We start from the raw sequence: 24,706 nt of genomic DNA, 5'->3' as shown, positions 1-24,706 counted from the left end.
CATAGAACTCACTCTAATTCGCCCTGTGCCTAGGGACTAATTCACCCCTTTCTCAAAAACGCACCAATTTAAATGGTAGCACTCCGCGGTTTTTTCAAATATAGAGGTTCATTGACTATATGAAATTATAAAACCCTGTTAACGTTGTAGCTCCTTTCTAAAATACATAATCAATAGCCTAATAGTTTTGTTGTATGGTATGTTTAGTTAGGCGTTAATTTTAAGAAATGTTGCTGGAAATGTTTCTTTAAGAAATGGACACAGCTCGCAAATGCCATAAAAGAAGAAGAAAAAAAGTAAACAAACAAAATTCTTACATAACCTTCTATATTACAACATGACTTTGACAGTTATATTGCTATCTTTGTTTCACGCTCTTAAAGACAAAGAAAAATAGTGTAGCCGGTAGCTGTTTTGGTAAATTCACATAATATTATGTTCTTTATTCGGCAACTGCGCTTTCCTGCTAAACCTAACGGTAGCAAAAAAACTTATATAATGAGGAAAAATTGGTTGAATTTTTTGTCGTTAAGTTTGTACTGGTGGGTTATGATGTCATTAAATCTATGACGTGCATTCAGGGCCGTAACTACGATGTTGGGGGCCCCGGGGCAAACGTAATCTGGGGGCCCCCTACCCCCAGCGCAACGGTGGTCCGGAAAAATGTTTGATATATAACCCCTTGAAAACGCATTTTCCCTCCTGTGTGAACACCACACTCTCTTCTTTCTTTTTTTTTTTAGCATGTCTTGCAATAATTATAAAATTAGCAGCGCTAATTTTATTTGTATTAATTTGTAGCGAATGAATAACCAAGCGAACTACCAAGCAAACGTAAATGAACATTAAGGTGCCTTAAGCAACTGCAATGTGAGCTAAACACAGTCAGTGAAGCTGGTCAGTGTAGTGGTGGGACTGATCCTAATGTGCTCAGTCTATCTTACCCTTACCCTTCTTTTCAAAATGTGGTACCATGTGGTTCCTTTCACAAACCAAGATGTTGTCTGGGAAAATTGGTTAAGACAAAGTAGCTTGGCTAGGACCTAGGGCCCCTATTTCGGTTGCATTTTAATTTTTATTTCGCCAAAATATCTAATTTCCTCAGCAACAATTTATATCTTTATGAAAGGTCTCGGGGGCCCCAGCTTAGCCCGTTTCCCCTCTTCCAATTGCATTTTAGGTTTTGTTACGCCGAAATAAGTAATTTACTAACTAATACTTTAAATTTTTATGTTAAGGTCTCGGGGGTCCCAGCTTAGCTCAGGCCTCAGGGCCCCTGTTTTGTTCCAATTGCATTTTAGTCGAAAAGACTAATTTCCCCAGTGAAAAATTAAGACTTTATGTTGCTGTACTTTTAAAATTGTGTCATTTCAAAATATTTCGTTGATATCGGGTTTTAAATTACATATTTTTATTTTCCTCGTTAAAATATATGCACGGCCAACCAAAAGGAGGCCTCTGTGGGGCCCCCTTGGCCGGGGGCCCCGGGGCACTGCCCCGGTTGCCCCAATGGTAGTTACAGCCCTGTGTGCATTCCCAATTGTTTGACTTTCAGTTTATAACAATTATTAATATAATGCATTTGAACATTTTAGAAGGCAGTACCAGTGGTATCTCCCACGAAACAGTTTCACTGTGATATAAAAGATTATAAGCCCAGAAGCGAATCAATTCCCGACAGTGTGCACAAACTACGGCCTGGAGATATTGACGTAATTGGTGCTATGGGTGACAGTTTGACTGCAGGAACAGGAATATCTGCCACCAGTGTCCCCGAAGAAGTTCTTGTGTCTCAGAGAGGTAGATCATGGTCAGGAGGTTGGTATTTAATTTTTTTGTTATGTATGATTTATGTATAATATTAATATTTGTAGACTTTGAGAAAGCGTTTGACTTCGTCCAGAATAGCTTTATGTTAAGAGCACTTACAGGGTGCAGTATTGATAATAGATACACAACTCTTCTTCGGAGTAAATATATAGTAGCACAACAGCTACAGTGAAAATGTATTATGGCGACACAAATACCCCTATTTGAGGGGGGTATTAGGCAAGGAGACACTATTTCTCCTAAACTATTCACAGCTTTGTATCACCTAACTTTTCCAAAATACAATACATGACCAACCTTGTACACCCAAAAACCGGCGGGTGTAATTTCCTCACCAAAATAATCTTATACCTGAGTTTGGAAGGGTATGTCATAATCCGACAGGTATTTTCCTCACCAAAACTGAAATGGTTGTTTCAGGTAGATTTTACTAAAAGGCATTCAAGGAAATTATTTATCTACTATAAAATTACAGTAGATACCTATAATAAATTAACTAATTAATTTTATAATATTTTATTTTTAGTCATAATTGGAATTTTGACAAAAATGGCATGTTTAATAGAAAGTAATCTCGGTATTTGAAAATTTTATTTTTTATAAGGTGAAAGTTTTAGAAAGTGAAGAAGTGTTCTGGAGGCATAAAATAACTTTTAGTGCGAAATTGAATACTATTGGGGCAAATTTTACAATAACTAGAAGTAGCCTACAACATAATCATGAACCAGATCTGCACAAGATAGATCGAAAAATTGTCTCTAACTCTTGTAAACGTAGAGCCGAAGAGAATATACTGAAAAACCGCCAAAAATCATTCGCCAAGAACTTGCAGCTAATTTGTCTGAAACAATTACTACGATTGATGTCTGTTACATAAGAAAAAATATATATAATTATCGACGAAAATGATGCCTGGTCGACTTCCTTCCAATATTGATGAGGTTCAAGAATTTGTGAAGAGCTGTGCTCAAAAAACAACCAAGGAGGAAAATTTTCTCTTTATAAACTGTGTCAAAAGTAAGATAACTGCATTTAGTTGTGAATGTGAAACAAATATAAGATTTTTAGCAACATTGAATTTTATACAGAGAGGGGCAAATTATGGAATATATTCATTTTCTCTAAAATGGACGATTTTGGACAAAAAAACCCCGAACCCCGTCGATTTTTATTTTTAAATCACAATTTTTTGGCATATCTATATTTCATATTAGTGACGTCATCAATCAATCAATCAATCAATCAATAATTACATTAATGTTAATATTACTGAATAGAGAATATAACACCCTTTCAAATAAGCTACCACACGACCCCTATTCCCATTTAAAAAAATCATTGATTACGTGATCACTCACCGTTAGATGACGTTACTACTATGAAAATATAGGCCAAAAAATTGTAATTTAAAAATAAAAATCGACCTGTTTCGGGGTTTTTCTCCAAAATCGTCCGTTTTAGAGAAAATTAATTTATTCCATAATTTTGCCCCTCCCGTATATTATATGTATGGCACAATTACCGTACCACATATTATTTGCAATTATTCATTATTCATGGGCCAATTAATGGGCATTATATTTCTTTATTATACTGTTTACTGTCAAACAAAAAAAAACAGAAACTTAAAACAATCTTTTCTATTTGTTAAAATCAGAAATTTTTAAAGCTCTCGAAATTGAGTTTAATCCTAGTAAAGTCTTTGTAGATTTTGAAAAGGCTATATTTATACATAATGCAATCATTCAAATGTGTCCAAACACTGAAATACATGATTGAAGATTTCACCAAGTACACCAAACTTGGTATAGAAAATTCTGTCTTTTGATTTAACATCAGAATATACAAATGATTCTGAAGTAGGCTCAAACATACTTTTGGCCTTACATTATATAAAACCGGAAGACGTATCAGATTGTTTTGTGTTTGATTTAATGTCATGCAAACTATAAAATGAATTTTTTTTATTACTGCAGTCTGCAAGTAAGCTGAGAAAAATGTAAAAAATTTACGTACGACTGGTCTATTATTTTACAAATAATGACATTATTTCGAAGTCTATTAAGTACGATATAACGCCCAAGGGGGTGTTATAGAAAAATAACGCCCTATCGCCTATTAAATTTAAATAACGAGTTAAATACTGTCAAGCTGACAAATAAAACTCTAAGTAAAACTATGGTTACCACAATTACGTTACGACTATTTCTGGTAAATGTACTTATTCGAAAACTAATTAATTCAAAATTTATTCAAATTTTTTGCATATAAAGAATAATTTAGTCGGACATTAAACGTTGAAGGCATCACGGGTATTATAATAATAAAATAATAACGCTTTCGGTCAACGTACATACCTCGGGCCGAAGGCCCTTGGTCTATACACTATTGACCTCAAGCGTTATTATCCTTATAATACCCTTGGTACCTTAATAACTATAATAAGTTATCAGTCTAATCAAATGACTATAATGGATTTTGTAAAGTGTGTTTCTTATTATAGTAAATAATAAATAATAAGTTATACGTTTTGCACATTACCTATATTATAAACTATTATTACAACGTAAGGAAATGTGTCTTTTATTCGGATTTCGGATGCTTTCATAATAATCATTCTTAAATTACATCTATATTTTTTATTTTATTACCTGAGTGAGTTGGTGAGGAAAATACCTACCGGATTAATACGAACCCTTAAACTTGGTGAGGAAAATACCTGTCGGATTATATGGTTTTACTGGTTGGTGAGGAATTTACCTCCGCCCCCAAAAACATCTCAACTAATGGCACGCTAATTGAACAAGTTTTTTAGCTGTAAATATCTGGACCACGAGACTAAATTAGGAAGAGTTGATTAAGCAATAGAGTTCTTCTTCTTTTTGTACAGACATGACTCTGTCTGTTTTTTCAATGTGCCAATGTGCAAAGTTGTCGTTCCATCGTTTTCGTGGTCTTCCCACTGATCATCTTCCTATTGGGGAACCGTCTCTCGCTGTCCTGACTACCCTATTTGTTGTCATTCGGCTTATGTGGTCATTCCATTCTGTTCTCCTGTTTCTTACCCTGTTGTTCACCTTACATCTCCGTCATATATCTGTACTTCTAGCTCTGCCCCATAGAATCTTACCATCGATTCTTCCAAGGGTTTTCATCTCCGCTGTTTCGAGCAATCTTTTTGTTCTCTCTGTGTCGTGTCGTGTTTCTGCCGCGTATGCGATTATTGGTCTGATAACTGTTTTGTAAATTCTGCCTTTTATTTCTTTTCCGATATTTTTATTTCTCCATATTCTGCCATTCAGGCAACCTGCGGCTCTGTTTGCTCTATTCACTTGATCTTCCACTTCTGTTTCCAGCCTTCCGTAGCTAGATAGTGTGATGCCTAGATATTTTAACTCCATCACTTGTTCTATTATCTGACCCTCCAGCTCTAATTTACATCTTATTGGATTTTGCTGTTATAACCATGCATTTTGTCTTTGTTGAGAAAATTAACATGTTAAATTTTCTGGCGGTTATGTTAAATTGGTGCAGTCATCTGCATAACATAATATTTGGATTTCTCTGTTCCCCATTCTGTAACCATGACCTTTACGTACTGCTTCTATTATTTCGTCCATTATTATATTAAAGAGCTGTAGGCTTAACGAGTCACCTTGTCTGACTTCACTTTGTCCTGGTATATACTGCGTTAGTTTTCCATTTATCTTTGCCTGTATTCGATTATGAAAATAGATGTTTTCGATGGTTTGTATTTCGATATGATGATATGTTTCTTCTATACAGTAAATGTAAGACGTCTTCGACTTGGATGCGATCGAAAGACTTTGTCAGGTCTATAAAAAATAGATATTATGCTGGTTTATTGTACTCAATGGCCTTTTCTGTGATTTGTCTCAGTACAAATACGGCATCTACGCAGGATCTTCCGGATCTGAATCCTTGCTGTTCATCTGATAAAGTTGTTAGTTTATTGATTTTGTTGGTTAGGACTTTTGTGGTTAGCTTAAGTGCGGTGTTCAGTAGATTTCATCATCATCATCCAGCCTCAAAAGTCCACTGCTGAACATAGGCCTCCTCCCCTCGTTTCCAACCCCATCTATCCTGCGCCGCCCTCATCCAGTTTTTATTTACCTTTCTTAAGTCGTCAGTCCATCTTGTAGGCGGTCGACCGACGCTTCTCTTGTCTTCTCTTGGCCTCCATTCCAATAACCTCTTCGTCCATCGCCCATCTGTCATTCTGGCTACGTGTCCTGCCCATCTCCACTTCAACCTGGCTATCCTCTCGATGACGTCAGTCACCTTTGTTCTTCTCCTGATTTCTTCGTTTCTGATTTTGTCTCGCAGAGTTATTCCTAACATTGACCGCTCCATTCTTCTCTGCGTGACTCTTAGTTTGGTAGCCGAGGCTTTAGTTAAGGTAAGTGTTTCTGATCCGTACGTCAAGACTGGGAGGACGCACTGATCGAATACCTTTCTCTTTAGACATGTGGGTAACTCACTTTTAAAAGTTTCTCTCAGTTTTCCAAATGCTGCCCACCCAAGACCTATTCTTCTCTTCAGCTCATGAGTCTGGTTATCCCTGCCAATCGTAATTTCATGTCCCAGGTATTTATATCTATCTACGAGTTCTATTTCCTTCCCACCGATACTGATGTTCTGGTTGGGTACCAAATTTGTCATTATTTTTGTTTTCGAGATGTTTATATTTAAACCTACATTTTCTGTAGCTACAACGAGTTCTTGTACCATCTCTCTTGCCATACCTAGATCCTCAGCTACTATGACTATATCATCGGCGAAACGTAAGTTGTTTAGGTATTCTCCATCTATTTTTATTCCCTTTGTCATCCAATCCAAACTCTTGAAAGCATGTTCTAAGACCGTATTAAAAAGTTTAGGTGACATTGGGTCTCCTTGTCTAACCCCCGTTCTATTTTTATGCGATTACTGTTAGTATGTAATTTGACAGTGGTTGTTGCCTGTAAGTATATTTTGTGTAATAATTTTGTATACCTATAATCTAGCCTGCATTCTTTAAGCGCCTGTAATATTTTGCTAAGTTCAACTGTGTCAAAGGCTTTATGAAAATCGATAAAAAGTAGAACTAGGGGTTTATTGTATTCCACTACTTTCTCTATCAGGGTTTTTATACTTTGTAGATGGTCATTTGTTCCGTAATTTTTTCGGAATCCTGCCTGTTCTCTTGGTTGATAAGTCTCTAACTTTCTATCCATTCTCTTAACTATTATTCGCGTAAATAACTTATATAAATGGCTGAGGAGGCTAATCGGTCTGTAATTCTCTAAATTGGCTTTGTCTCCTGCTTTGTGTAATAGAATCATAGTAGCGTTGTTCCAGTCTGTTGGAATATTGGCGTTGTGAAGGCAGATATTGAAAAGTTGTTTAATTTTTTCAAGTAGTATATTTCCTCCAATTTTTAGTGTTTCTGATACTATTCCATCTTCACCTGGGGTTCGATTTAGGTTCAGTAGATTTATACCTCTATAATTGTTGGGGTTTTCTTTATCTCCTTTCTTGAACATTGGTATCATTATGCTGTTTCTCCATGCGTCTGGTAACTTGCAGTGCAATATTAGTTTTTGTATAAGTTTTGTCATCTCTAGGGTTATACTTGCTCCTCCGTATTTTAGAAGCTACACTTTATAATTCCGGATGCAATGGAATTGTCTACGGTAGGCTTATGTTCAGTAATTCAAAACTGTTGATGATGATTATGATACCTCGTAGAAGCAGCTTCAGTGATTAGTGTAGCTATATACTGTGCAGGTTTTTGTACACGTTTTAGGATTTTTTTTAGGTTTATTAGATATATAGATAATATTCTATATATCAAAATATAGTATCATATTTTAGGAGGTGAGAAGAATTGGAGACACTTCCTGACTCTTCCAAATATTTTAAAAGAATTTAATCCAAATTTAATAGGATTTGCAACTAGATCAGCATACAGTACAGAATGGGCATCGCAATTCAATGTAGCAGAGCCGGGTGCCATATCTGCTCAGATGCCATTTATGGCTACAGAATTAATCAAGAGAATCAAAACGGATCCTAGGATAGATGTGAAAAATCACTGGAAAGTAAGTATAAGAAACTGAAACAGTTATTTTCTTCTTCTTAGTTCAGGTGTGACTCTTTAATCACTGAAATTTGTTTGTAAGACCTTTGCATCATACCTTGTTTTTTCCATTAAACTCTAATAAGTCCTGTGGTCTTAACGAAGACCAACATTTTCCTTATTGATAGTTTTAGAATCTCTTCAGGTTGGTTCAGGGTTCAATCCTCAGTTGACCAGTGAATTCCTGCTTTGCAATGCCGTAAGATTAGTGTTGCCCAAAATCGGTCGTGGTCTTGCAGTCTTGGTCTTGTTCTTGCGTTTTCGCAAGACCAAGACCAAGACCAAGACCGGCTAATTTTAGCAAGACCAAGACCAAGACTTACCGTGCAAGACTTGAGCAAGAACAAGACTAAGCCTGCGAGACTCTTGCGTCTTGCAGTTAGAACTGAGGGTCGTTTTAGGGAGTATATAAATTCGGCTATATTCTTAGATACTCTATGAGAAACAAAAAAAATTGTATCAAAAATTTTGAAAATTGGATTTTACGCATTACGCATTACTGCGCATTACGAACAATACCATAAACATACATAGCGAATCAAAATATCCATTAAAAGAACACTCGACACATTTGACATGTACTGAGAGGTCATTATTATAATGTAAAAATAAAATTTTTTATTCATAGCCCCACAAGGGCCCCGTATCAAAGATTTTCGCGGGGCCCTTTTCAAGAACTGATATAAGGTAGTGCTAGAAAATGTTCGAAGGAACACCGTACTTATGTGAATGTGTACTCTTGTGTATGGTGTCTAAGGTTAGACTTTAACGGATACCCTTCTTAAAAACCTGGAAGCCTTTGAAACCTTGGTGTATCGGAGGATCCTACGAATAAGTTGGGTGGATAGAGTTCGTAACGAAGTTGTTATACATTGGAGGGGAAAAATTACGGGAAGTCATCAGAACAGTAAAAACTCGCAAACTTGAATATTTTTTTGGCCATGCTATGAGGTGCTATGTGCTATCCGTATTATACTACGGGATGGAAGCGTGGACACTAAAAAAAATTGACGTGAGAAGACCGGAGACATTCGAGATGTGGGTGTACCGAAGAGTGCTGAAGATCTCATGGGTAAATAGAATAACCAACGTAGAGGTAATGAGACAGACGTATGCATAAGGAAAGAGAAGTACTTCTAACAATTAAGAGAAGAAAACTGAGATATATGGGACATGTGATGAGAGGAGATAAATATCTAATACTCCACTTCATTATGTATTCAAAAATCGCTTTGATGATTGCCAACCTTCGAAGCGGAGACGGCACCTAGAGAAGAATGCGCCACTCAGAGAATTATAATATACTCCATTTAATAATAAAAGGCAAAGGAGACGGAAGAAAAGGGTCAGGTCGAAGAAAAACGCCATGGCTTAGAAACTTAAGAGTGGTTTGAGAAACTCCAGCTTCCATTTTCCGAGCTGCCGCCAACAAAATTACTATAGCCAATTTGATAGCCAACACTCGATAATCGAGCACGGCACATGAAGAAGAAGACATGTGTGAATAATTTTATTCCACTTTAAAATTCCTGAAATTCAATTACTCATCAGTACCAACTAACCAGCATCTGAAAGAATTACTAAGAAGTGCTGTCACCATTTATTCACTAAGATTTAAAGAATTATCAAAAGAAGTAAAATAAATTTATAATATTTAAATTTAGTACAAATATGTTGTACTTTTATTTACACGTGTTCAAAAAATATTCTGTACAAAATTCTGTAAAAAAAATTTTAACACCTCTTTTGCATAACTTTTTAATACGCATTTAATGACGGCTTCTAAAAAATTTAAAATTTCTATCAAAGAATATCAAGGACCTTGGCCACCCCTGTTACAGACGACAATAGATAAGAATTAATTATTGTTTCATTAGTAGATATAGATCTAGATCTAGTACTTACCATTGCAATCTAAATCACTTTGAGAATTTGGTTGATGGAGAAATGAAGAAATTTTGGGTATTATCTTCTTCAAAACTTCTTCCTTTTTTTGTTTCATTTTTCTTTTCATCGCTCCACTCAGCTACACTCTTTTTAACGATTATTTTAACGATATACATAATAGGTACACTTCTCCAAGAAATTAACGCACCACCCATCTTTATTTATACGTCCATGGCACCACCTTAAAAATGGGTCATTTTTAATGTCTCAAATTTCCTAAACCTGTTGTTATTTAAATTTAAGTGATTTTTTTTTAATATTTGGTCTTATTATATTCTTTATAAATATCGCAGTAATAATAGATATTGTTGCTAGACAGGTCAATTTTGTCAGTGTATACCGGGTGTACCAATCAAACTGTGTTTTTTCTCACTCTGTGGAATATTCTAGCATTATGCTTACTTATTATTCTAGCATGCAATAATAGCATACTGAAATTAAAGCCCAACTAAAGCCTCATATTTTCTTAACACTATCTTTTTTATTCATTCACTTATATTGGATAATAAAAAAGTTAGGTACTTTTTTAACTATCCATGTTTTTCATCAATACAGAATGTTTTTAAATAAGTATGGCAAACTTTAATGCGTAATTCTGCACGAAAAACTAATGACAGTTTACTTCATAAACGTTTACTTTATAAATGCTTTGTTTACCAAATAGGGAGGGGTTGAAATTTTTCTTACAAACTGACGATTTATTTATTGCTCTAAAATCGGCTGAAATACGCAAATGAAATTTTGTGGGTTTTAAGAGGTAGTTTTAACTTTAGTTAGTTAGAAGATAACAGCGATCACTTTAGATCGTGGGTTCAAACCCCACCCGGTGTCAGTTGTTTAGATATTTATTAATTTGGCTAGTCTTTACTATGGCTATGATATTCAAGCTTAAAATGTACCTCTCTGTTACGTTGTTCTAAGATATGCAATAGGCTAATGGGCAACTGCGAGACTTGCAAGACTCTTGCTGCAAGACCAAGACCAAGACCAAGACTGGGAGCGCAATACCAAGACCAAGACCAAGACCAGGTGTACTGCCGCAAGACCAAGACCAAGACTGTCTAAGTCTCGTCTTGGTCTTGCATTTGGGCAACACTACATAAGATATGTATGTCAGTCTCTTCTTCCATTTCACATTTTCTGCACTATAGTTCATTTACCTTACCTAGTGTGTATAGGTGTTTTCTTAAGCCACAATGTACAGTCACCATTTCAGTGACCGTTTTAATCTCTCTCCATGTATTTTGATGATTCTTTATCAACCATTTCTGAACCTCGTTTTTTAGCATCTTTATTGATGCATGGTTCTGGACCTACAAAGGTTTCTCTCGAGCCGTGTTTTGCCAACAAATCTGCTCGTTCATTCCCATGCACCTCTTCCTGACCCGGCACCCATAATAAAAACACTATTATCTTTTGCCAGATTGTTGAGGAGATCTTTGCAGTTTATCACCAGTTTTGATTTGATAAGTGGAGTCTTTACTGCCAACTAAAATAATTGAAATAAGCCATCATACTCTAACTCATTATGTGACTAATTAGTTTTATCCAAAAGGAAAAATTTCCTGTAACTGGCTGTATACCATTAATTACAATAAATTTAATGATACTCTGGGCTAATTAGCAAAATACAAGGAAAAGTTATTTACCAGCAATTTTATAGCTGGAATCGAATCTTATTATTGTATGTATTAATAATATAGGTATGCAAAGTCCGCAGATAGTGTGCTACTTTTTTTAAAAACAAAATGGCGCCCGAAAATCGTGTTTTTTTTTCAATTTTTGCTCTATAACTCCAAAGATTTTAATTTTACACCAAAAACACCCAAATAAAAATTCACCGCAATTAAATTCTGCATAGAGACGTGTTTTTCCCGATTCACTTCGACGAAAACTTTCCCCGTAAAAAGCGGGTTTTTCCAACAAAATCTTTAATTTTCAACTAAAATTTTAGATAAGTAATTGTTAATCAATAATTAAATAACTTGGTAATGTAAAATCCCTTTTTGTATAGATTATAATTCCAGAAACCGATGAAAATTGAATGAACAGTTTAGCAACAATTGGATTGTTAATTAAAAATTTACGGTCGCTATAATAACGACAATAATTATGATGCATAAGAATAACTGTGATTTTTTCATAAAAAGCACTATACCTATCTAATGTAATTTACAGAATTGAAATTGGACTATTTAAGCGGCCTCAGAAATATTTTAAAATTATAAACAATTTTTTGGCTTATAAACAAATAGAATATCTCGGGAAATATTAAACTAAATTAAAATATAAAAAAGGCATTCGAAAAACAGCGGCAGGGAGCTTCTTTTAAAAGAAAAAATGTTTAATTATGATGAGTAGTTCCTGAGATACAACCGGTCAAAGTGGACCAGAATTTACGGCAAAGATATTAACAATAGGATCATAGTTTTCAAACCATCACCTTTTTATGTTTGTCCTCTTTCTCCACACCAATTTTCATATCCTTAAAATACTAATAACATATATTATTATAATAAAAACTATCGATAGTACGTGTGAAAATTGTCAAAAATAGCAAAATTCCAATCAAAAATTAGGTTGGAGAAACTATAACTCTCAAAGTTCAAAATCGGTATACGTTAAAAAAAATGCATTTTCTCGGCTTCCCATGGAGCAATTTCCTTCATTCTTTTTTTGTTCCCAAGTAACTCGAGTAGAGCCATCGAACTAACGCATTATTAAATGTCAGACTTGCTTTTGTTTTGTTATAATAGATTAATTTATTTATAAGAACAGAAAACTACATATTTTTTCCAGTTGTAGGCTTTTTTTACATAAACTTAATACAAGTGTACCTTTTAAAGTTAAAAACATAAATATTCTCATGTGAAAGCTGTATAATTATTTAAACAATTTTTATTTAAACAAATTAAAATTTTGTGTTATAATAAATAAATTAATTAATTATAACAAAACAAAAGCAAGTCTGACATTTAATAATGCGTTAGTTCGATGGCTCTACTCGAGTTACTTGGGAACAAAAAAAGAATGAAGGAAATTGCTCCATGGGAAGCCGAGAAAATGCATTTTTTTGACCTATACCGATTTTGAACTTTGAGGGTTACATTTTCTCCAACCTAATTTTTGATTGGAATTTTGCTATTTTTGGCAATTTTCACACGTATTATCGATAGTTTTTATTATAATAATATATGTTATGATTATTTTAAGGATATGAAAATTGGTGTGAAGAAAGAGGAAAAAATAAAAAGGTGATGGTTTGAAAATTTTGATCCTATTGTTTATATATTTGCCGTAAATTCCGGTCAACTTTGACCAGTTGTATCTCAGGAACTACTCATCATAATTAAACATTTTTTCTTTTAAAAGAAGCTCTCTGTCGCTTTTTTTCGAATGCCGATTTTATAATTTAATTTAGTTTAATATTTCCTGCGATATTCTATTTGTTTATAGACCAAAAAATTGTTTATAATTTTAAAATATTCCTGAGGCCGCTTAAATAGTCCAATTTCAATTCTGTAAAGTACATTAGATAGGTTAGGTGTCTTTTTATGAAAAAATCATAGTTATTCTTATGCATCGTAATTATTCTCGTTATTATGGTGACCGTAAATTTTTAATTAACAATTCAATTGTTGCTAAACTGTTCATTTAGTTTCCATCGGCTTCTGGAATTATAATCTATACAGAAAGGGCTTTTACATTACCAAGTTATTTAATTATTGATTAACAATTACTTATCTAAAATTTTAGTTGAAAATTAAAGATTTTGTTGCAAAAACCCGCTTTTTACGGGGTAAGTTTTCATCAAAGTGAATCGGGAAAAACACGTCTCTATGCAGAATTTAATTGCGGTGAATTTTTATTTGAGTGTTTTTGGTGTAAAGTTAAAATCTTTGGAGTTATAGAGCAAAAATTGAAAAAAACACGATTTTCGGGCGCCATTTTGTTTATAAAAAAAGTAGCACACTATCTGCGGACTTTGCATACCTATATTATTAATACATATAATAATAAGATCCGATTGCAGCAATAAAATTGCTGGTAAATAACTTTTCCCAAAAATGGCCTATTCTCCGATACTCAGCCCAGACTATGAATCATTTTTCTTCGTAAAATGAACATATATATTCAAAAGGTAAAGTTTTCAATCCTAATAGCAACATTAATAATATTGAAAAATATTAAAAATATTACTAAAAGATTTTTAAATTGAAAACTTATTGGTCCATTTCCCTGGTGACACCTCTAAGGCTTCTACAATATGCAAGCCAAATGGATGCTGCAGTGAAGACAAAAGGAAAGGAATTCTACACTATGCAATTCAAAACCCCCGTCTACAGCTTGGTAAAGTTCCAACGGAAAATGGACCTAGTTACTCTATAGGAGTAATACTAATATAAAATAAAAAATTAAAATGTATACCATTTTTATTCAGTTGCAATGCGAATGCCAAGGCAAAACAATCTTATTTTTCACTTAGAATAGGGAGCGCAGTCCAGCACTCTGAATCAACGATTTTCAACTCTTATTGGAGTCATCATTGGAGTTCCATCATGAAAGTTTATCTCCACTTGGTCACTTCGAGTACGGAGCAGCAGGCCAACGCCTCTCCGATAGTAATATTTTTAATATTTTTCAATGTTATTAATGTTGCTATTAGGTATGAAAACTTTAACTTTCAATTGCCAGATGACGCTAGTCACCTAATCCATACACTGTATTAAATAGTGTGTTGTTACTGCCTTCTGGTTCTAATTAATTAAAAAGACTAAACACGTCTTACTATACACTATATTTTATTCACTGGTATCCAATATCTAAACAATAACATTAATGATTCATAGCGCCTCGCCTTACTACATACTAACTTCTAATAATTATTTGTATATCTATATCCATACTGATTGCTCAGCGTGTTTTTATACCTATCTGAACCATAACAAATATAGTTCAAGTTCACTCGTAATAAACATGTGATACAAACTATAAGCTATTGTTTTTATGTATGTTCAATACCCTAAAGGTTAATAACATCATATTTAAATTATGATTTATACAGAGGGTTCATAATATACCACAAGGCCTCTCCGATGAGACTTCAACAAGAGTCGAAAATCGTCGATTCAGAGTGCTGGACTGCGCTCCGTATTCTAAGTGAAAAATAAGATTGTTTTGCTTTCGCATTGCAACTGAATAAAAATGGTATACATTTTTAATTTTATTTTATATTAGTATTACTCTTATAGAGTAACTAGGTCCATTTTCCGTTGGAAATTTACCAAGATGCAGACGGGGGTTGTGAATTGAATAGTGTAGAATTCCTTCCCTTTTGTCGTCACTGCAGCATCCATCTGGCTTGCATATTGTAGAAGCCTTGGAGGTGTCTCCAGGGAAATGGACCAACAAGTTTTCAATTTAAAAATCTTTTAGTAATATTTTTAATATTTTTCAATATTATTAATGTTGCTATTAGGATTGAAAACTTTACCTTTCAATTACCAGATGACGCTAGTGACCTAATCCATACACGTCAGTTGCAATGTAGAGATAAACTTTCATGGTTGGTCACTTCGAGTATGGAGCAGCAGGCCTACGCCTCTCCGATGATGACTCCAATAAGAGCCGAAAATCGCGATTCAGAGGACTGGACTGCGCTCCGTATTCTAAGTGAAAAATAAGATTGTTTTGCCTTCGCATTGCAACTGAATAAAAATGGTATACATTTTTATTTTTACTGTACATATATTTATTTAAAAACCCTTAAAAAAGCCCCAAATATAACAGAACGTTTTCGCTCTCTAAAAAGAGTATCATCAGTGTTACAAGCTTAACAGGCTGAGACACCCAAAAATACAAAAGATAAAACCCTTTAAAAGTTGACTAAATGTCTTACATAGTTAAATAAATTATGGAATCCAAAGGATGGATATAATCCCTATGGATTAGGGGCCCCATGGGAGTCACATGTTGCCCCAGGGCCTCTAATCCATAGGGATTATATCCATCCTTTGGATTCCATAATTTATTTAACTATGTAAGACATTTAGTCAACTTTTAAAGAGTCTTAACTTTTGTATTTTTGGGTGGCTCAGCATGTTAAGCTTGTAACACTGATGATGTTCTTTTTAAAAACCGAAAACCTTCTGTGATATTTGTGGCCCTTTTAAGGGATTTTAAATAAATATATGTACCTTTTACGAAGAAAAATGATTCATTAAATTTACTTGTAATTAGTTTTATGACCTTTTAGCTTATGCTTGCTTAGTATCTCCTTAAATACCTTGGTTTAATTTTATAACTATTTTTTTAGATGATAACTTTGATGATAGGTGATAACGATTTTTGTTCAGAAGTCTGTTTATCAAATAGTTATTACAAAGCTATCCAGAAACATAAAGAAGATTTATATAAAGTTCTTAGATATTTAAAGGATAATTTAGCCAGAACCATAGTCAATGTTGTGCCACCACCAAGTAAGTATCGAGTAATTAAAAATATAAATATCATATAGATCTTCTTCTTCTTCTTATGATGCATTTATTTTTCTCCATGTTAAGGTTTTCATCTTCTTAAAGTTCCATCTTCTATCGAAGGTTGGAAATCATCATGGCAATGCGGACCCTGTTGACTGCCGCTCTAAATAGCTCTGCAGTACTGCATTCGAAACATTCCTGTAAGTTCTTAAGCCAGGATGTTTTTCGTCTTCTCACATTTCGCTTTCCTCGGATTTTGCCTTGCATATTAAGTTATAATAATGATTATTTTTGCCCTCTCACCACATGTCTTAAGTACTCAAGTTTTCATCTTTTGATAGTTAGTATTATTTCCGGTTGATTTCCTATCCTTCTAGTTACTTCCACGTTCGACATTCTTTGAATCCATGACATTCGTAGGATTCTTCTGTAACACCAAAATTCAAAAGAGGCCAACTTATTCAAATGTACCTGTTTCAACGTCCACGCTTCCAAGAGATAAAGAAGAGTAGAGAACACATAACATCGAAGCATCCTTAGGCGTAGTTCTAACCTTATATCCCGACAACAAAGAAACTTTTTAAGTTTAATGAATGATGCACGTGCTATTTCAATACGTGTCTTAATTTCTTTAGTTTGGTCTACATTTGATGTTATCCATGTTCCTAAGTATTTGTTGTTATCCACACTCTCAATCACAGTATCTTCAATAGTTAATTGGATGTTTGCGTATGCTGATTTAGTTATTATCATGCATTTAGTTTTCTTTAAGTTCAGCTTCAGTCCGTACTCATGACAGCGTTCATTAAGGCGTTGGATTACGTTCTGTAAATCATTGTTATCCGTTATTATTACTGTATCGTCTGCAAAACGTAAGTTGTTCAAAACTTCTCCATTGATAGATATACCTTCTATTGAATCTGAGAGTGCTTCTTGAAATACCGCTTCACTGTAGACATTGAAAAGTAGTGGAGACAGCACGCAATCCTGACGGAATCCTCTCTGTATTTTGATATCTTAGGTGTCCTGGTTGTTAACTCTTACCTTGGCAGTTTTTTATATATTTAAATTCCTTATTTAAATGGTGTCGTTCCTTTCTTTCGTGTTTCGTCTTTTCTTCTCTTTGTCTAGTAATTCTCTTCGGTTGTTCTAACTTGACGGAGAAGCATTTTTCCTTAGGCTTCATTTTTTGCTCTTGTTACATTTTCGGATTCATTGTCAAACCAATGATTTTTACGGACATAAGTTTCTGTGCTTATTTCATCTTTTGCTGCTGCTTCAGTCTCCTTTCTATTCTAGTTCAGTAGGAGTCTGTATCAGTCTGACCTTCTTCATTTAGATATATTTTGATTCCTTAGCCTGTTGATAATTTTTTAGAGTACCGTGCTGCAATTGTTGCATTTACATATTTTGCACGTTCCATTTCTTTCTAATCATTTTATTTCTTTGACGAAAATTGAAATTCTAGCCTACAATGAAAGCATGAAAGCATCCTTGAAAGAAAATGACTCACTGAAATGACCAGAAGTGTTTTCAATAAGATGAAAGCAGTATTGTGCAATGAAAGATTGGGAACAGAAATTAGAATTAGAGTATTGAGTTACCACGTATTCTCTACCCTTTGGCCATCAAAAATCGTCAAAGTACTGCTCGAACGCTAAAAAATGAGTTGGTAGAAGCTGCGAGTACAAGAATAAATACTTAAACTATACGTAATCGGCTTCACGAACATGTTGAAATCAAAAGGCCAGCTAGAGTACATCCTTCATCCTTTGACCCCTGCACATCGTAGAGCCAGACGCTTGTTTGAACAAGAACACATGAATTGGGCCATGGCACAATAGAGTAACGTAATGATTACTGACGAACTCAGATTTATTTTAGATCATGTTGATGGACGTCAACAGATGGACGTTTCCAGAGTCTGGAAAAGACCAGGCGAGCGCTTTTTGGATTTCACAATTCAAGAAACCCAAGCTTTTGGGGAGGTTCAATTTTAGCCAATGTAACAAAAAGAGAGAACTTCTCTTGGAGTGAATAGACAGAGAATGATAAACTCCAACAGAAGTAGAAAAAATGGGAACAAAAAATGAATAGAGCTTCTCGTTGGAGAAGCCGATGTAAGAAAGCACTAAAACTACAACAGAAGTAGAAAAAATTAAATAGCTTAATGGAACAAGGGAACAAAAAATGAATAGAGCTTCTCGTTGGAGAAGCCGATGTAAGAAAGCACTACTTTAGCAGTAGGTTTTGTAGGAGTAAATGATAAGATGAAGAAAGTGGAATGAACTGATAATATATAACAGAAGTATGAATAGACAGATGCAAACTGAATGAAGTTAGGCTAGCGATATATGCAAGAGAACGACAACTTGACACTCAAGAATGGATACGGCCAATTTGCATGCCTGTCAAAGAGTAGTAGATCAATGTAGATAGTGATGACGACTAGAAAAGGCAATATGAAGATAAGAATAGATGCTCAGAAAATAGATAGAATAAATATAATAATATAATAAAAATAGAAGAATATAGGAGATAAATAAAATAGACTAAGTTACGGGCGCCAGAAGATGGGATCGAACAATCTCCCAGGTATCTTACACTGCTGTCAAAACCATATGGAATCAGTAAGTAAATGTAAATATAATGGAATAATAAGAAATGATATGCAAAATAAATAAACATTTATTAAAGATAACTACTTAGATTTTCACAATCTCTGAGTTAAACAAATGCATATTCAGTGACTCTAAAATGACAAAGTTAAAGCTTACTATTATAATATAGTACCTATAATAACAGTCATGTTATACGTTACAAAATTTAATACCTCTTACCATCAACTTAGCTAGATTTCTGAGGACACTTTACACTAATAGATGGACGGTTTTAAAAATCAACAATTCCATCTCCACTCCACGTCTTACAAATATAGGACTACCACAGGGTAGCATATTAAGTCCAATGTTATACATTTTATATAATATTGATTTAGAAAATTGTATTAATAGCACAACAAAGATTATTCAATTTGCTGATGATGTAGTAGTTTACACATCCCACAAATCATTGGATATATGTAAAAATAATTTTAATGTCTCAACTAAGGCTGTTCTTAATCACTATCAAAATATTGGTTTAGCAATATCAGAATCTAAAACAGAAATTTGCATTTTCTCCAGAAATCGTCAAATTCCACAAAGTCATTTGGCAGTAGGTCAAATTCAATATCCTATTAAAAATTGTATAAAATATCTCGGTACTTATTTAGACAGAAAACTTCTATGGAAGGATCACATGCATCATATCATAAAAAAGTCTGAAAATGCAATGAATATTCTAAGAGCCTTCTGTAGAACTAATTGGGGTGCCGATCCAAATATAGCACTTTTATTTTACCGTACTATGATTCGTCCTATTTTCGATTACAGTTATCATCTGTATGGAACTGCTGCAAACACACATTTGAATAAATTAGAAATACAAAAAAATAAATGTCTTCGACTTTGTCTTGGATATTTGAAGTCTACACCCGTTAATATAATGGAAGTTGAGGCGATAGAACCACCCCTGGAATTTCGACGACAGTTTTTAAGTGATAAATTTATTACTAGAACCATAGGAAAAAATACAAACTATCTGCAGGATATACATAAGTTATCAATTTTAGATCTAACTCATAAATATTGGAAAAAGAAAAAATGTCCCCGTCTTGTAGATAGTTACTTGAAAATATCTCAATACCGAAGTACTTTCTATACTTATGAAAATCAAGTTTCACCTATGTATTCCCATGTATTAGAAGAAATTTTCTCAAAACAAATTAATACTTTTTTTATGGATATTAATTTAAATCCAGCCGTTTTTCAATCATTTATACTTCATAAATGGCCACATTATCAGTTTTACTATACAGATGGATCCAAAGTACAAAACAAAGTAGGATGTGCAATAATCAATATTCAAAGTGGATTTAAAAAATTATTCAAATTGCCTTGTGAATCATCGATATACACGGCTGAAATGATAGCGATACTTTTTGCTTTAAGACACATATTTAGTAACGAACCCTATAGCTGCATAATATTTACAGACAGTAAGAGTGTCGTTGATAGACTAACTAACGTACATAAGTACCAACAACTCAATCATATAGAACTGGAAATTACGACTCTTTATAATAAAATTGCAAATTTAGGAAAAAACATCATTATTTCATGGATAAAGGGACACGCAGGCATTAGGGGTAACGAAATAGTAGACAGGCTAGCCAAATCCGCCCTAGAAATAGGCTAAGAACTTCCCATGAACTTACTACCTATTTCGGATATTGATATTATTAGTAGACGACACCAAAAAGAAAATTGGCAAAGGTATTATCGAAACACGAGAACTGGTAGTAATTACAAACAAATGCAGCCTGAAATTCCCATTAAAAGATGGTTTCATTCTGTATCAAATCGCCATTTCATAAGAGTTATAAATAGATTGAGATGTAATCATGCTCTTACCCCCCTTCATATGTACAGTTTGGGTCTCACAGAGTCACATGTCTATTAAGCTAGAAAGACCATTTCATAAGGAAGTCATGAAACACACCCCATATTTTTTTGCTATTTTATTGCTAATTTATTACGCAAATTAAAAATTTATTGCTTCATCCCCTTCAGAGAAACAGGTGGCCATTCCAGCTTAATATTAAGCTAGAAAGGCCAACATTCATATATCCGGAACGAAAGTAGATAGAGAGTTGCTTCCGGTGGCCTATTTTATTGCTAATTAATTGCTAATTTATTACGCAAAACAAAAATTTATTGCTTCATCCCCTTCATAGAAACAGGTGGCCATTCCAGCTTAATATTAAGCTAGAAAGGCCAACATTCATATATCCGGAACGAAAGTAGATAGAGAGTTGCTTCCAGTGGCCTATTTTATTGCTAATTAATTGCTGAAAGATTGAATTTACAAGAATTTACAAACTCACCCCCTTCAACCCCTACCGATATCATCATTCCCCGGAATCCACAAAAAGTGAAAATAACCAGTTTAAAAAGCTAAAACCAAGTACGTATTTTTTGCTTATTCATTGCTACAGGTCTAAGCCAAAAATGAATTTTCTGCTTCCTCCCCTAACGAGCCAAAATTGCTACTGCGGTTTAATACTTAAGGCAACAATACTCAACACTCCTATTTCAGGAAAGAAAGCAGATAGAGGGTCATTTCTGGCGGCATATTTAATTTTTAATAATTGCTGAAAGATGGGGTATACCAGAATTTACAAACTCACCCCCTTCAACCCCTACCGTTATCATCGTTCCACGGATTTCACAAAGAGTGAAAATAATCAGTTTAAAAACTTAAAACCAAGTGGGAATTTTTTTCTAATTAACAGCTGCAGGTCTACGCCAAAAACCAATTTTTTGCTTCATCCCCTAACGAGAAACAATGGCTACTGCGGTTTGATCCTTATGCTACAATACCCAACACTCCTATTTCAGGAACGAAGACAGATAGAGGGTCGTTTTCAGCGGCATATTTTATTGCTAATTAATTTCTGAAAGATATGGTATACAACAATTTGCAAACACACCCCCTCCAACCCCAACCGTTGTTCTCATTCCCCGGATTTCACAGAAAGTCAAAATTATTAGTTTAAAAGCCTATGACCAAGTGGATATTTTTTTCCTAAGCAACTGCTGCGGCAGGTCTACACCAAAAACGATTTTATTGCTTCATCCCCTAACGAGCAACAATGGCTAATGCGGTTGAATACTACAACACTCAATTCTCCTGTTTCAGTAACGAAAACAGATAGAGCGTCGCTTCTGGCGGCCTATTTTATTATTAATTAATTGCTTATTTATTACGCAAATTACAAATTTATAGCTTCAACCCCTTCAGAGAAACATGTGACTATTCTAGCTTAATATTAAGCTAGAAGAGCCAACATTCATATTTCTGGAAAGAAAGTAGATAGAGAGTAGCTTTCGGCGGTATATTTTATTGCTAATTAATTGCTGAAAGATTGGGTATACCAGAATTTACAAACTCATCCCCTCCAACCCCTACCATTATCATCGCTCAACGGATTTCACAGAAAGTGAAAATTACCTGTTTAAAAATCTAAGACCAAGTGGGTATTTTTTTCCTAAGCAACTGCTGCACGTCTACGCCAAAAACGATTGTATTGCTTCATCCCCTAACGAGCAACAATGGCTACTACGGTTGAATACTTAAACTACAACACTCAATTCTCCTGTTTCAGTAACGAAAGCAGATAGAGCGTCGCTTCCGGCGGCCTATTTTATTGCTAATTAATTGCTTGTTTATTACGCAAATTACAAATTTATAGCTTCAACCCCTTCGGAGAAACAGGTGGCTATTCTAGCTTAATATGAAGCTAGAAGAGCCAACATTCATATTTCTGGAACAAAGGTAGATAGAGGGTAGCTTCCAGCGGCATATTTTTTTGCTAATTAATTGCTGAAAGATTGGGTATGCAATAATTTACAAACTCACCCCTTCAACCCCCACCGTTATCATCATTCCTCGGAATCCACAAAAAGTGAAAATAACCAGTTTAAAAACCTAAAACCAAGTGGGTATTTTTTGCTTATTAATTGTTAGAGGTCTACGCGAAAAAGGAATTGTTTGCTTCATCCCCGTTACGACCAACAATGGCTACTGCGGTTTAATACTTAAGCTACAATACCCAACACTAATATTTCAGGAACGAAAGAAGATAAAGAGTCGCTTGCGGCGCTATATTTTATTGCCAATTAATTACTGAAAGGTGGGGTATAGCAGCATTTACAGACACTCCCTCTCCAACCCCTACTGTTATTTTCATCCCCTTAATTTCACAAAATGTGGAAATACCCAGTTTAGAGATTTAAATCAAGTGTGCATTTTTTTTGCTAATTAATTGCTGCAGGTCTACGCCAAAAATGGATTTTTTGCTTCATCCCCTTACGAGCAAGGATGGCTACTGCAGTTTTATAATAAACTCACAGTACCCAACACTCATATTTCATTTATAATTTTCTTAAATGGTCATTAAGAATATCTGTACAGTTCAATATTGATTTGTAGAGTTATTTAGAGTCTATGTTAAATTGTCGATATCCATTATCACATATCTGTAGCACGTGACCCAATGCTCAGATTTTGTATATTGTTTTTTAATAACTAAATGGTAATATTATCAGATTATGTAAAATCTGTACATTTAAAATAAAGTATGCAACGTCCTTAAAAAACGAATATACTAAGACAGTTGACCATAATTTTTGCATTTATGCGTGCTAATAATAAGCTGCGAAAGAATTTAAGCATAGGTACCGAAAAATTAAAGCAAGTGTTGTTTATTTAATTTTAATTTATTTTATCTTTAATGTACATTAATAATCTGAGCGCTATTTTTTTTGTTTCTTTAACGAAAAATGATTTTTCTAGTAAATCATCGAAGCCCATCCAAGATGTGTTTCCTCTTCGATAGGTATAGGTTATGTAGTGAACACCTCGATTTTCATTAAAATCAGACAAACTGGTTCCTCCTACACCAGTGTATCCGATAGCACCCATTAATACTAGCTGGTGATCGTCGTCATGAAGTATGTTTAAATTTTTATGGAGTGTGTTTAATGGTATGGTTTTAATATCTTCATGTTCATTACAGACTTGAAAAACCAAAACATCCCCTGCAATGAATGTAAATTAATTATCTTTTGTTTTTTATAAAATACCTGTAGAGAATTTGGAATGAAATTCAGCACAAAAAAGACAAAAAGGGTGGTCATTAGCAAGCACCTAAACAGAAGTGTGAAGGTCAATGTCGACAAAACATTGACCTTCACACTGTGACAAAACAAAGATCGGGAAGGAGTGAAGGAGTAACAAGAATAACGTGCATTGGAAGAAACCTTGATGAAACTTTGTACCACTCACTGGAAGTAAGAACACATCTGGAAAAGGAACGTACAGTGTTTTACGAAATGCAAAAGTTCTATGCAACCTCCAGCTGGATATCTCATTGAGAACTAGAATACATAAGTGCTATGTTTTCTACATCTTCCTCTATGGGGTTGAAGCCTGGACAATGACAGAAGTAACACAAAAAAATTCCAAGCATTCGAACTTCGGTGCTACTGTAAAATGCCCAGAATATCCTACATGAGCCATACGACAAATGCGGAAGTCTTTCAGAGGGTGAACAAGGAAACAGAGCTTATGCTTATAAGAAAAAAACGGAAAATACAATTTTTTTTATCGTAAGAAATCAAAAGTATGAACTGCTCCAACTTAA

At 34.3% G+C, this 24,706-nt stretch overlaps 1 protein-coding gene across 4 annotated transcripts in view; it reads left to right on the top strand.

The window, feature by feature from the left end:
- The window catches only part of LOC114327062 (phospholipase B1, membrane-associated-like), a 112,304-nt gene that overhangs the window by 61,692 nt on the left and 25,906 nt on the right, over positions 1-24,706 (top strand). For all 4 annotated transcript variants that reach the window (XM_028275567.2, XM_028275569.2, XM_028275566.2 and 1 more), the window contains 3 exons: positions 1,596-1,818; positions 7,708-7,934; positions 16,236-16,398. In XM_028275567.2, coding sequence (XP_028131368.1) covers positions 1,596-1,818; positions 7,708-7,934; positions 16,236-16,398 — 613 coding nt within the window. The remainder of the gene's footprint in view (positions 1-1,595; positions 1,819-7,707; positions 7,935-16,235; positions 16,399-24,706) is intronic.

The sequence above is a fragment of the Diabrotica virgifera genome, chromosome 6 (genome assembly GCF_917563875.1).
Source record: "Diabrotica virgifera virgifera chromosome 6, PGI_DIABVI_V3a".
NCBI classification, from domain to species: Eukaryota; Metazoa; Arthropoda; class Insecta; order Coleoptera; family Chrysomelidae; genus Diabrotica; species Diabrotica virgifera.
The sequence above is the reverse complement of the archived record's forward strand: the minus strand, read 5'-3'. Positions and strand labels throughout refer to the sequence as shown.